An 11,189-nucleotide genomic window follows, 5' to 3' on the forward strand; every position below is an offset into this window, starting at 1 on the left:
CCGGGGGCGCGCACGGGGCCGGGAGCGCGCAGGGGGCCGCGCGAGATTTCCCGCCGAATTACCGAAAGGCGGGAAAGGGGGCGTGGCCACGCGGGCAGGGGGCGGGGCTATGCAAATCCCGCGCGGCCGGAGCGGCGGCAGGAGGTGAGCGCGGGCCGGGGCGGCGGGGGGCCCGCGGGCAGCGGCACCGGGCAGGGACCGCCGTGGGTGTCCCCGTCCCTGTCCCCCCCCTGTGCCCGGGGCTGCTGCAGCGCCCCGCGGCCGGGAAGCGCCCCCATGGCCCGGCCCGGCCCGGCAGGCTCGGCGCCCGGGGGTTTTCCCGTCCGCGTCCCCCTGCAGCGTGCCCCGAGCCGGGCTGCGGGGGGGTGGCCGAGGGGCTGGGGGCGCGGTGAGGCCGGGGGGGGCTCGGTTTGCTCGGCACGGAGCACAGGGGGTGAGGGGAGGCCTCCCGGAGGCCTGCAGATCCCTCCCGGGGGGAGCGGGGGCAGGCGCTGAGCTCTGGGGACAGCGGCAGGACCCGAGGGGACGGCGTGGAGCGGGGACAGGGCAGGGGCAGGGGGGGGGTGAGGGGCAGGGTCTGCACCCAGAGGTGGTCGGGGGCTGGGACAGGCACCCCGGGGACGTGGGCACAGCACTGAGCTGTTGGAGCTCCAGGAGCGTTTGGACAAAGCTCCAAGACACAGGGGCTGCTTTGGGGTGGTCCCGTGTGGAGCCCGGAGCTGGACTCGATGCCCCCCCCCTGTGGGTCCCTGCCAGCTCCGGGCCGTTTTGGGGCTGTGCCTCGTGATGGAGCCGGTGGCTGGCACCCAGCTGGCACACGGAGCTGCGCCCGCTGCTGGTGCCAGGACCCGGCACTGAGGCACTGCGAGGGCTCGAGCCCGGCTGTGCCCCGCAGGGACCTGTGCCAGGTTTTGGGGCCGTGGGGAGGGTGCAAAGCAGCGAGTGCTGGCACCCTGCTGGTTCCCACATGGGCATCTCCAAGGTTTCCAGATGGAAGATGAAATCTTTCCTCACACCCTGACCTTTGTTAGTGGCTGTTAATTGAGCTGCAGCAGGGTGGGAGCTGTGTGGGGACCTGCGTGGCTCTGGGGCCATTGGCCCATGGGGTCACATCTCCCGGCTGGGCTGCACCTCGCAGCCGCTCACACTGCCCTTGCCTTGCCCGCTGCAGCCCTGCCCCGGCTTTCGGACAGTTTGGGGGCATGCAGCGGCTCAGCTTCTGCCAAAGGGGCCCCCAGGCAGGGGTACCCCCAGCTGTGGCTGTTATCCCCGCTCCGCAGGCCCTTGGGACCTTCCCCACAGAGGGTGGTGGCCTCTATCTGTCCCGTACAGCACAGTGGCGGCCGGCTGCCTTCCATCCCACCCCGTCCCCCTCCCCTGCCTCCCCCAGGATTAACTGCCGGAGCATTTTCTGGATTCTCGAGGTGCATTTTGCTCACTGAACCCTTTGTTCCCGGTGGCTGCCCGCTGCCAGCCTGCCTGGAGCCCTGCCCGAGCGGTGCCCGGGGGCTCTCTGCGAGCAGGGACGGCTGCAGCAGCCCCGGTCTCTCAGCTATTTCCTAAGTGATGCCCTGACACTGCCAGCGTGCCGTCAGCTCGTCTGCATCCCACGCAAACACCGCTGTCATTTTTTATAGTGCTTTTAGACGTGTGAGCTGGCAAGTAACTGAGAGGTGCCCTTTCTGTATCCCCAAGCTAGGAACGCAAGGACTCGGTTCAAGCCCGGCCTGAACGTGATGTTCCTGTTGCAAGTGGGGTGGTGTGCTGCAGAAAGGGAATTGGGCTGTGTGTGGGAGTGTTTGAAGGGTCTTGAGCTTATCCCAGTGTGGCACAGGTGAACACCTCAAATTCAAGGTTTTGTAGGGGAACAGAGCCATCTCCTGATCAGCTCTGTCACTGCCTGCTGTAGCAAGTGCCCCTGTAAGCTGTCTTTCATGACCATGGTCCTGGTGGGCAGACCCAGAGGTTTCTGTGTCCTGCAGAGAGCCGGGCATGGTGGGCATGGGTAGAGGAGGATCAGTGAGGCTTATTGCTGGGGAAATCCCTCGGATTTATAAGTCCCGGATTTATGGCAGCAAACAGGAGGGCCCAGGAGGGCTGTGATGGGACTGGGGACTGGGGCTGCTTCTGGGACGGATCACACAGTCAGGTCTGGGCTGTCCCCAGCGCACAGTCCCCAGCTCTCCACCCTCCAGCTCTCAAAACAAAGTCCATGCTGTGCACTTTGTTTCCTGAACCTGAACCTCGGCTCCTGGGCAGACGCAGAGCTGGGGGAGCCCGTGACCTCTGCCCGGGAGCTGGCTGGGCTCCACGCCCTCACTCCGGGTGCCCTAAATCCTGCACTGCTGCCCCGGGGCCAGCACTGCCGCTCCTCCGGCTCCTCTACCTGAGGCTCCTCTGCTCGGGGTGTTTGCAGGAGCTTGTGTGGATGAGGCCCAAGGGTGCACCCAGAAGTGCTCAGAGCTGCCCCGAAGGAGCAGCCTGCCTCTGGACTGTGCTTCCCAGGCCGTCCCGGCCGCAGCGGCTGCTCCTGTGCCACCCCAGTGCCTCATCCCCAGGGAACACCAGCTCCTGCCCCCGGCTCTGGGTGCTCTGGTGCCAGCCCCGTGGTACACCCCAGGTTTTTCTGTGGGCAAAAGGCAGCGTGGCTTAAGCAAAGCAAAGGATTTATTGTTGTAAAACTTAAGTCTGACTTATCTGGTCACAATTGTTATTAGTGAGATCTAATTATTGCAGGGGAGAAAAAAAGAAAGCATTAAAGGAAGAAGTTTCCACAATAACACAGCTATTTTCACTCTGTGCATGCTGAATACTTGCTCTTTGTTACTCCGTAAGCACTTCTGCCCAACTCCCAGTTTGCATTTCTTTATCAGGCCATAGGGAAGCGCCCACTGGTGTTGTGTAACCACGGCGTTCACAGCCTGGTGGCTCAGCACCACCCCGTGCTTCTCTTCTTCACCCAGCACCAAGACGTTTCGGTATCTGCCCTTTGCCACTGTGGCCACGACTACTTTGTGCTACACAGCCCAATCTTCAGTCGTTAGCAAAGACCATCTCATCATAGAAAATCGCTGTTCCAGCTCCACAAGCTGAAACAAAGCTCCAGGCCGCGCTGGGCAAGTCCTGAGGCTGTGCAGAGGTGGTACAGAGCCTGCGGCTGGGCACTAACAAGGTGTTATGGTATTTACTGGGTTACGGGGTGAGAGGCTCCTGCTTCACCCCCGCTGCCTGGGAAGCAGATGCCCTGGGGAATTCACTGCTGCTGCCTCGCTGCAGCTCACCAGATACGGGCCAGAACAGCACGCGGGGCTGCCACGCTCTCGTAACTCACCTCTCGGTCACCGGCTGAGTCCTGCAGCTGGGATTCCCCGCTAGCAGGGAGCGGGACAGCTCCCCTACAGCTGCCAGCAGAGGGGCCTGCTGCTCTCCAGCTGGTACCTGCCAAGGCACGAGGTGCTGGATGCAAGCACGGGGCAATAAATGAGCTTTTCTCAGCGAGTGGCTGCTGTGGGGGAGCAGCAGCTGCCCAGGGCCAGCCGTGGGGTGCCCCATATGCCCTCTGGCCAGGCTCTGAGCCCGTGGGGCTGTGCGGAGCTTGCAGGGTGCTGGCACTGAGCTGTGTGAGTGTGGCTGTGCTGCAGGAGGCTGCTGGTGCCCCTAACTCGGTGGTTTCCTGCACGGAATGGGAAGGGGCAGCAGGGGGGGGTTGGCACCGTCCCCGTGTATGGCCGCAGCTCCCACTCCCCACAGGGGCAGCCCTGCACAGGGCCCTTGGGCCTCAGCCTCCTGATAGCCGGGCCTTGCTAGCACCCAGCCACTAACCTGATGGTTTTGGTGTTTCAGAGTCTCCTTTCTCGGCTTCCTTGTGAATTCCCAAGATGCAGGCGGACTCGCTCCTTCACAGTGGCTACTTCCACCCCGTGCTACGCTCTTGGCAGTGCACAGCAAGCACCTTCGATGCCTCCAACCTCATCTACCCAATTTTTGTCACGTGAGTGAGCCAAACCAAGGGACGAACCAAGCTCAGCTTGGCTGCACGTAGAGCTACGGGCTCGGGTGCTCCCTGAGCAGTCGGATGGGTTTAGACCCCCCAAAAGATTCCCTGTAGACGAGCCTGGGATGGGGGCTGGGTTCTCTGGGCACTGCCCACCTCTGATCTTCCTTCTCACACCAAGTGCTCACATCTGTGTCCCATCCAACTTCCACAGTGACAGCCCTGATGCGGTGGAGCCGATCGCCAGCCTCCCTGGACAAGCCAGGTAAGAGCACAGACCCCGAGCTGCGTGCCCCCTGCCACGAGCAGGGCTGACATGGGCCTGAGATGAGCACAGGCCAGGGGTGACGCTCCCAGCCCACCATATGCCCTGCCTTGGGGACCCCCCAGCAGCTGGCAGGGTGGGAGCATCCCTCTGCTTAAGGAGAGAAAGAAATCAGATCGGGATGTTTGGAAAATACCAACATGGGCAGGGAGGGTGCCAGGGCCCCGCAACGTTGCAGAGCACTCGCACGGTGTGGGCTGAGCACACAGAGAAGTTGGAGGAGAACGGGGAGCCCAGCAGCACCGGACACAGCTCCTGTCCTGCGTTAGGTCCTGATGCTCCATCAGCTCCTGTCCTCCTCACTCGCTGCTGTGTTGGCAAGGCTTGGTTGGGGGCCAGAGGGGGATGTTCCCGTCGGGGGGTGGGCAGGATCTCCCTTGTGCAGGGCAGGATTTCCACATCTGTCCTTGCTGTGGGGCGGCAGGAGGTGGGGTGGTGTGGGAAGGGCACCAGGCACCTGAGCCAAGTGGCTCACAGCACCTCGCTGCTCACAGCTCTGCTCTGCTGGCCCTGGGCACGTGGCCACGGTTGTGCGAGCAGCGTGCGCAGCACAGTCCGTGCTCTGTGCCACGCCAGGCACTGCGCCTGCTGCCCAGCTCACCATGCTGAGCCCAAACTCGGCTTTCGGGGCTGCAGCAGGAAAGCTGAGATAAGGGAGTCAAGGGCAGGGCATGCTTGTCCTTTCAGAGCAGAGACAGAGCAGAGCTCAGCCCCCTCTGTGTCCCTGCCGGGCAGATAACTGTCCTTAGCCCCAGATAAGGTCCTGCATTGTTCCTCCCAGCACCAGCTCCCCCGTATCTCCCGCTGCTGCTTCCAACCCTCATCATGGGCAGGGACCCCTCCCACCAGCCCAGGCCGCCCCCAGCCCCAAACAGCCTGGCCTTGGGCACTGCCAGGGATGGGGCATCCACAGCTCCTCTGGGCAGCCTGGGACAGGGCATCACCACTCAGAGTAAAGAATTTCTTCCTCATATTTAATTTAAACCTCCCTTCGTTTAGTTTAAAGCCATTACCCCTTGTCCTATCACTCCACTCCCTGACAAAGTCCCTCCCCAGCTTTCTGCAACCCCTTTAGGCACTGTCAGACCGCTGTAAGGTCAGCCCGGAGCCTTCTCTTCTCCAGGCTGAACAACCCCAACTCCCTCAGCCTGTCCCCATAGCAGAGGTGCTCCAGCCCCTTGATCATCCTCATGGCCTCCTCTGGACTTGTTCTAATATTTTCCTGTCCTTGTGCTGGGGGCCCCAGAGCTGAACACAGGGCTCCGGGACGGGCCTCACAGAGAGCAGAGGGCTCACCCTGCTGGCTGTGCTCCTTTTGGTGCAGCCCAGGACACAGTTGGCTTTCTGGGCTGCAAGAGCACGGTGCTGGGTCACGCTGAGTTTCTCATCCACCAACACCCTTCTCCTCAGAGCTGCTCTCATTCCATTCCCCACCCAGCCTGTATTTGTGTTTGGGATTGCCCAGCCTAGGTGCAGGCACTTGGCCTTGTTGAACTTCCCTCTGCTCCTAGGTATGGAGTCAACAAGCTGGAGGGGATGCTGCGGCCCCTTGTTGAGGACGGCCTGAAGTGCGTGCTTATCTTCGGGGTGCCCAGCAAGGTCCCTAAGGTCAGTGTGTGTGAGCAGGTGGTGGCAGGGAGCTTGGGGTGGCCACAGAGGTGGGGAAGAGCAGTGTGGGACTGGAGGGGGTCCCCATATCAAACACGGGCAGCTCAGGGGCTGTGGCACACTGTGCAGAGCAGGATGGGGATGGGAAACCATAGCAACACCCGAAATGCTCCTGGAAAGCCTGGGTGCCTCTGCCCTGTCCCTGTGAAGACGTGGTGCGACACTGCAGGGTGGAGGAGAGCAGAGAGCTCCGCACTGCTGGAAGCAGGATGGGTGGCTCGAGAGGCCGTGCCCTGTGCTCCCTCTCCTGGCCCTGCCCGGCACTGGGAGCTGTTGCGGGGTGGCCCCAAGACCTGCGCTCAGCTTGGTGTCACTGCTCCATCGCCCTTTTCCAACACTGGTGATCTCACTGCTTTATGGTACAGGGTCTCGCTGTTCAAAACGTGTTTCTTGGGCAGATCTCCTGCCATGGAGGAGCTGGTGGGAGGCCCTCAGCTCTTTGTACTGAGGCATTTCTCTTCTCACAGGATGAGAGAGGCTCTGCTGCGGATGCAGAGGACACACCTGCCATCCAGGCCATCAAGAAGATCCGCTCCACCTTCCCAGAGCTGCTCATTGCCTGCGATGTCTGCTTGTGCCCTTACACCTCCCACGGGCACTGCGGTGAGCACACGGCGTGGGTCCCGGGGTGCTGCTGTGCGGGCACCATCCCACGGCGGCACCTTCCCCTGACTGGGACTCTGGGGATTTGCTGCCTCCTGCTGAAGAGCTCTGGGCGCTGGTGGGACCAAGCCAGCTCCTGCCTCAAAACTTCCCAGTGCTTGCATTAAGCCTGGGAGACCTCCTGGATTCTGCCAGCAGCTGGACAGGGTGGGAGGCACACGTGGATAAACAACTGGCTCCCTGTCCCTGAATCTGTCTGAGCACCCATCCAGGTCCCCCCATCGCTGCCTTCCTTGCCCTGGAGCACCCACATGTTAAGTTCAGCTCACGGGGGCTGTGCTGTTGGCCTCCTGCTTGCTGCCCCTCCTTACCCAGTTCCCTAACGCATTCCCCACGGTTGCTCTGAGCATCTCTAGAGCTTGTTCTGAGAGCCATGCTCCCACCCCGGGGATCGAGGCAGTCGCCCAGCTGTCCTGCCCATTGCCCGACTCCAGGTTTGTGCCCTAGGCATCCTGCGTGAAGATGGCACCATCCAGAACGAGCTCAGTTGCCAGCGGCTAGCAGAAGTGGCACTGGCTTACGCCAAAGCAGGTGAGCAGTCTCCTGGCAGCAGCGCCCACACTTGGCTCTTGCAAACTTGCCCCCTCTCACTCAGAGCTGGCCCAAAAGCAAACCCTGCCCTGGCTCCAGTGGGAGTGCTTTCACTCTGGGCTGCAGAAGCCTCCACCCACCCTCCACTTGCACCCCTCGGGAGGTTGCGGGGACCCCAGACCCTTCCCTTTGGCCCCAAGAGGGAGATGCCTGGGGTCACCTCCTGCAGGCAGGCAGAGCCCTGGGCAGGTCTCAGTATCTCCGGCCTTTCCCCGCAGGCTGCCACATCGTTGCCCCCTCGGACATGATGGATGGGCGCATCGCGGCCATAAAGCAGGCGCTGATCTCCAATGACATGGGCAACAAGGTGAGCGTGGGGCCTGTCAGGAGCAGCACCAACAGGGGGCCGCACCACGAAGTAACCTGGGCAGAGGGTGGAAGAAGTGAACCCCCACCTTGCTCGTGACATGCTGCAGGCGTTTTCTTGCCCCACTGCATGCAGGAAGGGAAGGTCCTCGGCCAGACACACGGGCAAGCAAGGTGCCAGGCCTGCGGCAGGGGAAGGAGGATGTGGGGCAGAGTATAAAGCAGCTGTAGGAGGGAATCGCTACTGCCCCAGAGCTGGGGTGCAGCACAGAGCTTCTGGCCCTCACGGTTCCGTTCTCTGCAGGTCTCGGTGATGAGCTACAGCGCCAAATTTGCTTCATGCTTCTACGGTCCCTTCAGGTGAGGCTCTGCAGGGAATGTCCCCAGCCAGCACCAGGCTGGCCAGGTGTGTCCCAGCTCGTCACCTGGGAATGGGGCTCAGCCAGAGCCGGGGCTGGAGCTTACCTGTGTGCTTTGGAGCACCTTCTTCATATTTCCTTGGTGAAAGAAGGAACAAATGTACCTTGCCCAGGAGAGGCCTGCTGGTGGGAAAGTGTTGGGTGAATTCCTGGGTGATCTCCTGTCCCACCCCTCCATCTGCCCATCCTGGCAGGCAGAGGGGGCTGCCTACAGCTGCCAGGAGCAGCAAGGTGGGGAGTCACAGGACCCAGTGTTGCCCCGAAGGGTGCATTTCAGGACAAGCCTCAGCTCATCCAGCTAGTAGACATCCCAAGAAAGGCATGACCCCAAGAGAGTCCCTGAGGGACCTGGCCCAGAAAAGAGCAAAAGGAAAAATGTCTGAAGTAACTTCACGCCAGCCCTCTGGGTGTGGAAGCACGGCTCCTGCACTTGCTGGAGCTGTTCCCGCATCCTGCTGTGGATGGGGAAGAAGGGGCAGCTGCTCTGGCCGTTTTCCCAGCTTGTCTTCACACACGAAGCCGTGCAGGGTGAGAGGCAGAGGGAGCCGTGCTGGTTCCAATCCCTGCCCTCTGCCTTGTTCCCAGGGATGCTGCACAATCCAAACCTGCCTTCGGAGACCGGCGATGCTACCAGCTGCCGCCGGGCGCCAGGGGCCTGGGGCTGCGAGCTGTGGTGAGTCAAACCTCACAGTTCTGTCACTGTGGGGACTGGAAACCCCTCACACAGTGCCCAGGCAAGAAACCTTACACCCAGCACTGCAGAGGGGCTTGGGACAAGCTGGAGGCAGGAGGGGGGAAGCACGCCAGCCAAAAGGGCTGAGGGTCTTTGCCCTCTGCAAGTGAGAGCTGGTGCACAGCGGGGGCCCAAGGACTGCGTGTTCAGGGCCGTGGAGCTGGGTGTGCTGTTCCCTGCTGGGACTTGGGGGGACAAGGACATGTCCCTGGACAAGGAACACGCAGCCCTGGCTTTCCCCAAGCAGCTGGCGAGGGCAGTGCCAGCTCCTCCATAGCCCATCCATGGGCTCCTGTGGCCTTTGGGGGCTCACCCAACCCTTCTGCGTCCCTGGGAAAAGCAAACCCCGGGTCAAAACTGCTGGGAAAACCAGCGGGGTGCTTGCTGGACAAGTGCTGTGAGCTGCAAGGATCGCGAGCGTGCTCTCCTCACAGGACCGGGACGTGCGTGAGGGGGCAGACATGCTGATGGTGAAGCCGGGGATGCCCTACCTGGACCTGGTGCGGGACGTCAAGAACCGAGTAAGCCCCGCGGGCGCCCTGCAGGCATGGGGGGCACGGGGAACCCCCCGAGGATGGGGAGCGGGTGGGGGGGGGGGGTGTCCAGCAGCATCACTTCAAAACCAGAGGGGCTGCGACTTGGCGTGACGGTGGGGTGCTGGGGGTGCTCGGGGTGGCCGAGGGGACCCCGCTGGGTGCCCCCCGCTCACCTCGTGGCCCGCAGCACGCCGCCCACCCGTTGGCGGTGTACCACGTCTCGGGGGAGTTCGCCATGCTGTGGCACGGCGCCCAGGCTGGAGCCTTCAGCCTCAAGGCGGCGGTGATGGAGGCGATGGCCGCCTTCAGGCGCGCAGGTGAGTGAGAAGGGGCCGAGATGGGAAGGGGGGGGGGGAGGAACCGGGCGGGCTCCGGCTCCAGCCCCAGCCCCTCTGCTCCTCCCTCAGGGGCCGACGCCATCATCACGTACTTCGCGCCGCAGCTGCTGCGCTGGCTGAAGGAGGAGGCGGCGCCGGGGCGGGCCTGAGCGCGGCGGGCGGCGTTGGGGGGGAGCCGGGGCCGGGCTCCCGGAGGAGGTCGGTGCGGGCCCGGCACCCCCCCCACAGCGCAGCTCGGCCCTGCCGCTGCTGCCCCGGGGCCGCGCCTCGGCGGGCGATGCGGGCAGGAGCCGCTCCCCGCCCGCCCCCGCTGTGTGTGTGCGCGGTGCCCGGAGCCCGGCAGCGGGGCCATGCTGCGGCTGCGCCTGCTGACCTGGGACGTGAAGGACACGCTGCTGCGGCTCCGGCAGCCCGTGGGGCAGAGCTACAGCGCCGAGGCCCAGGCTCACGGGCTGCGGGTGCAGCCGCAGGCGCTCAGCGAGGCGTTCCGGGAGGCGTACGGCACACAGAGCAGGCGCTTCCCCAACTATGGCCACAGCCAGGGCCTGAGCTCCAAGCAGTGGTGGCTGGACGTGGTGCAGCAAACCTTCAGGCTCGCGGGCGTGCACGAAGACGGCGTCCTCGCACTGATGGCCGAAAACCTTTACCGGGATTTCTGCAGCGCGAGCAACTGGGAGCTGCTGCCCGGAGCCGCTGAGACCTTGAGCCGCTGCTGCCAGCGCGGCCTGCGCATGGGGGTGGTCTCCAACTTCGACAACCGGCTGGAAGCCATCCTGGCGCAGTGCGACCTGCGGCGACACTTTGAGTTCGTGCTCACCTCGGAGGCCGTGGGCTTCGCCAAGCCGGACAGGAGGATCTTTGAGGAAGCCCTGCGCCTCGGCGGGGTCCTGCCCGAGCAGGCGGCTCACATCGGGGACGACTACGCCAGGGATTACAGGGCTGCCCGAGAGGTGGGCATGCACAGCTTCCTGCTGCACACCACCGGGCAGGGTGGGCACCCAGAGGTGCCCCCAGGGCACGTCCTGCCCACGCTGAGCCACCTGCTGGCCCTCATCGAGAAGGGGTAGCTGCAACAGCTGCGCTTTGGGGAAGGACCAGTGCCGCTGCTGAGTAGTGAGCCACTCATCGCTGTGATTTCTTGCTGCAACTTGGGACAAATAAAACAAACACACACTTCTGAGCGCAGGGAGAAGCAGTGCCCGCAGAGCAATAGTGTCATTAATACAATAAAGTAAACTTGGCACGCTCAGCATTCCTGCTGTGTTCTTTCAAAATGCTGTATGGGAGAGGGTCAGTGGTGGTGTCTTCCCCTGCTGGAGCTGGGGACTGGATTGGGAGCAGCACAGGATGCATTTCACCCAGAGTCCTTCATATCTGCACTACAGAAAGCCAATTGTGTCCAGAGGGATGGAGGCAGACAGCAAGATTTGTCCCTTCTCAGTCACTCCCTGCTCACGCAGAGCTGTGGCTACTCCTGTCCTGGTGACAGGCAGCCAGCAGAGAGCACCCAGCGGGCACTGACCCTCCACACCCCGGTGGCCCTCAGGTTTACCACCTCGCCAGCACCTCCCCTCCCCTGGAGCCATGGCAGGAGGCAGTCACAGCCCTCCTGCAGG

General features: G+C 63.1%; 2 protein-coding genes across 2 annotated transcripts; both read left to right on the forward strand.

Moving 5' to 3' along the window:
- The first annotated feature begins 1 nt into the window (after nt 1).
- ALAD (aminolevulinate dehydratase) lies at nt 2-10,000 on the forward strand. Its single transcript, XM_068656736.1, has 12 exons — nt 2-144; nt 3,844-3,991; nt 4,209-4,259; nt 5,831-5,927; nt 6,455-6,590; nt 7,098-7,181; nt 7,460-7,548; nt 7,852-7,907; nt 8,552-8,639; nt 9,134-9,220; nt 9,423-9,552; nt 9,643-10,000. The coding sequence occupies exons 2-12, from the start codon at nt 3,879-3,881 to the stop codon at nt 9,720-9,722; spliced, it is 1,011 nt and encodes a 336-aa protein (XP_068512837.1). The 5' UTR covers nt 2-144; nt 3,844-3,878; the 3' UTR covers nt 9,723-10,000.
- HDHD3 (haloacid dehalogenase like hydrolase domain containing 3) lies at nt 9,922-10,825 on the forward strand. Its single transcript, XM_068656737.1, has one exon. The coding sequence runs from the start codon at nt 9,924-9,926 to the stop codon at nt 10,638-10,640; it is 717 nt and encodes a 238-aa protein (XP_068512838.1). The 5' UTR covers nt 9,922-9,923; the 3' UTR covers nt 10,641-10,825.
- The last annotated feature ends 364 nt before the right edge of the window (nt 10,826-11,189 follow it).

The sequence above is a fragment of the Anas acuta genome, chromosome 20, assembly GCF_963932015.1.
Source record: "Anas acuta chromosome 20, bAnaAcu1.1, whole genome shotgun sequence".
NCBI classification, from domain to species: domain Eukaryota; kingdom Metazoa; phylum Chordata; class Aves; order Anseriformes; family Anatidae; genus Anas; species Anas acuta.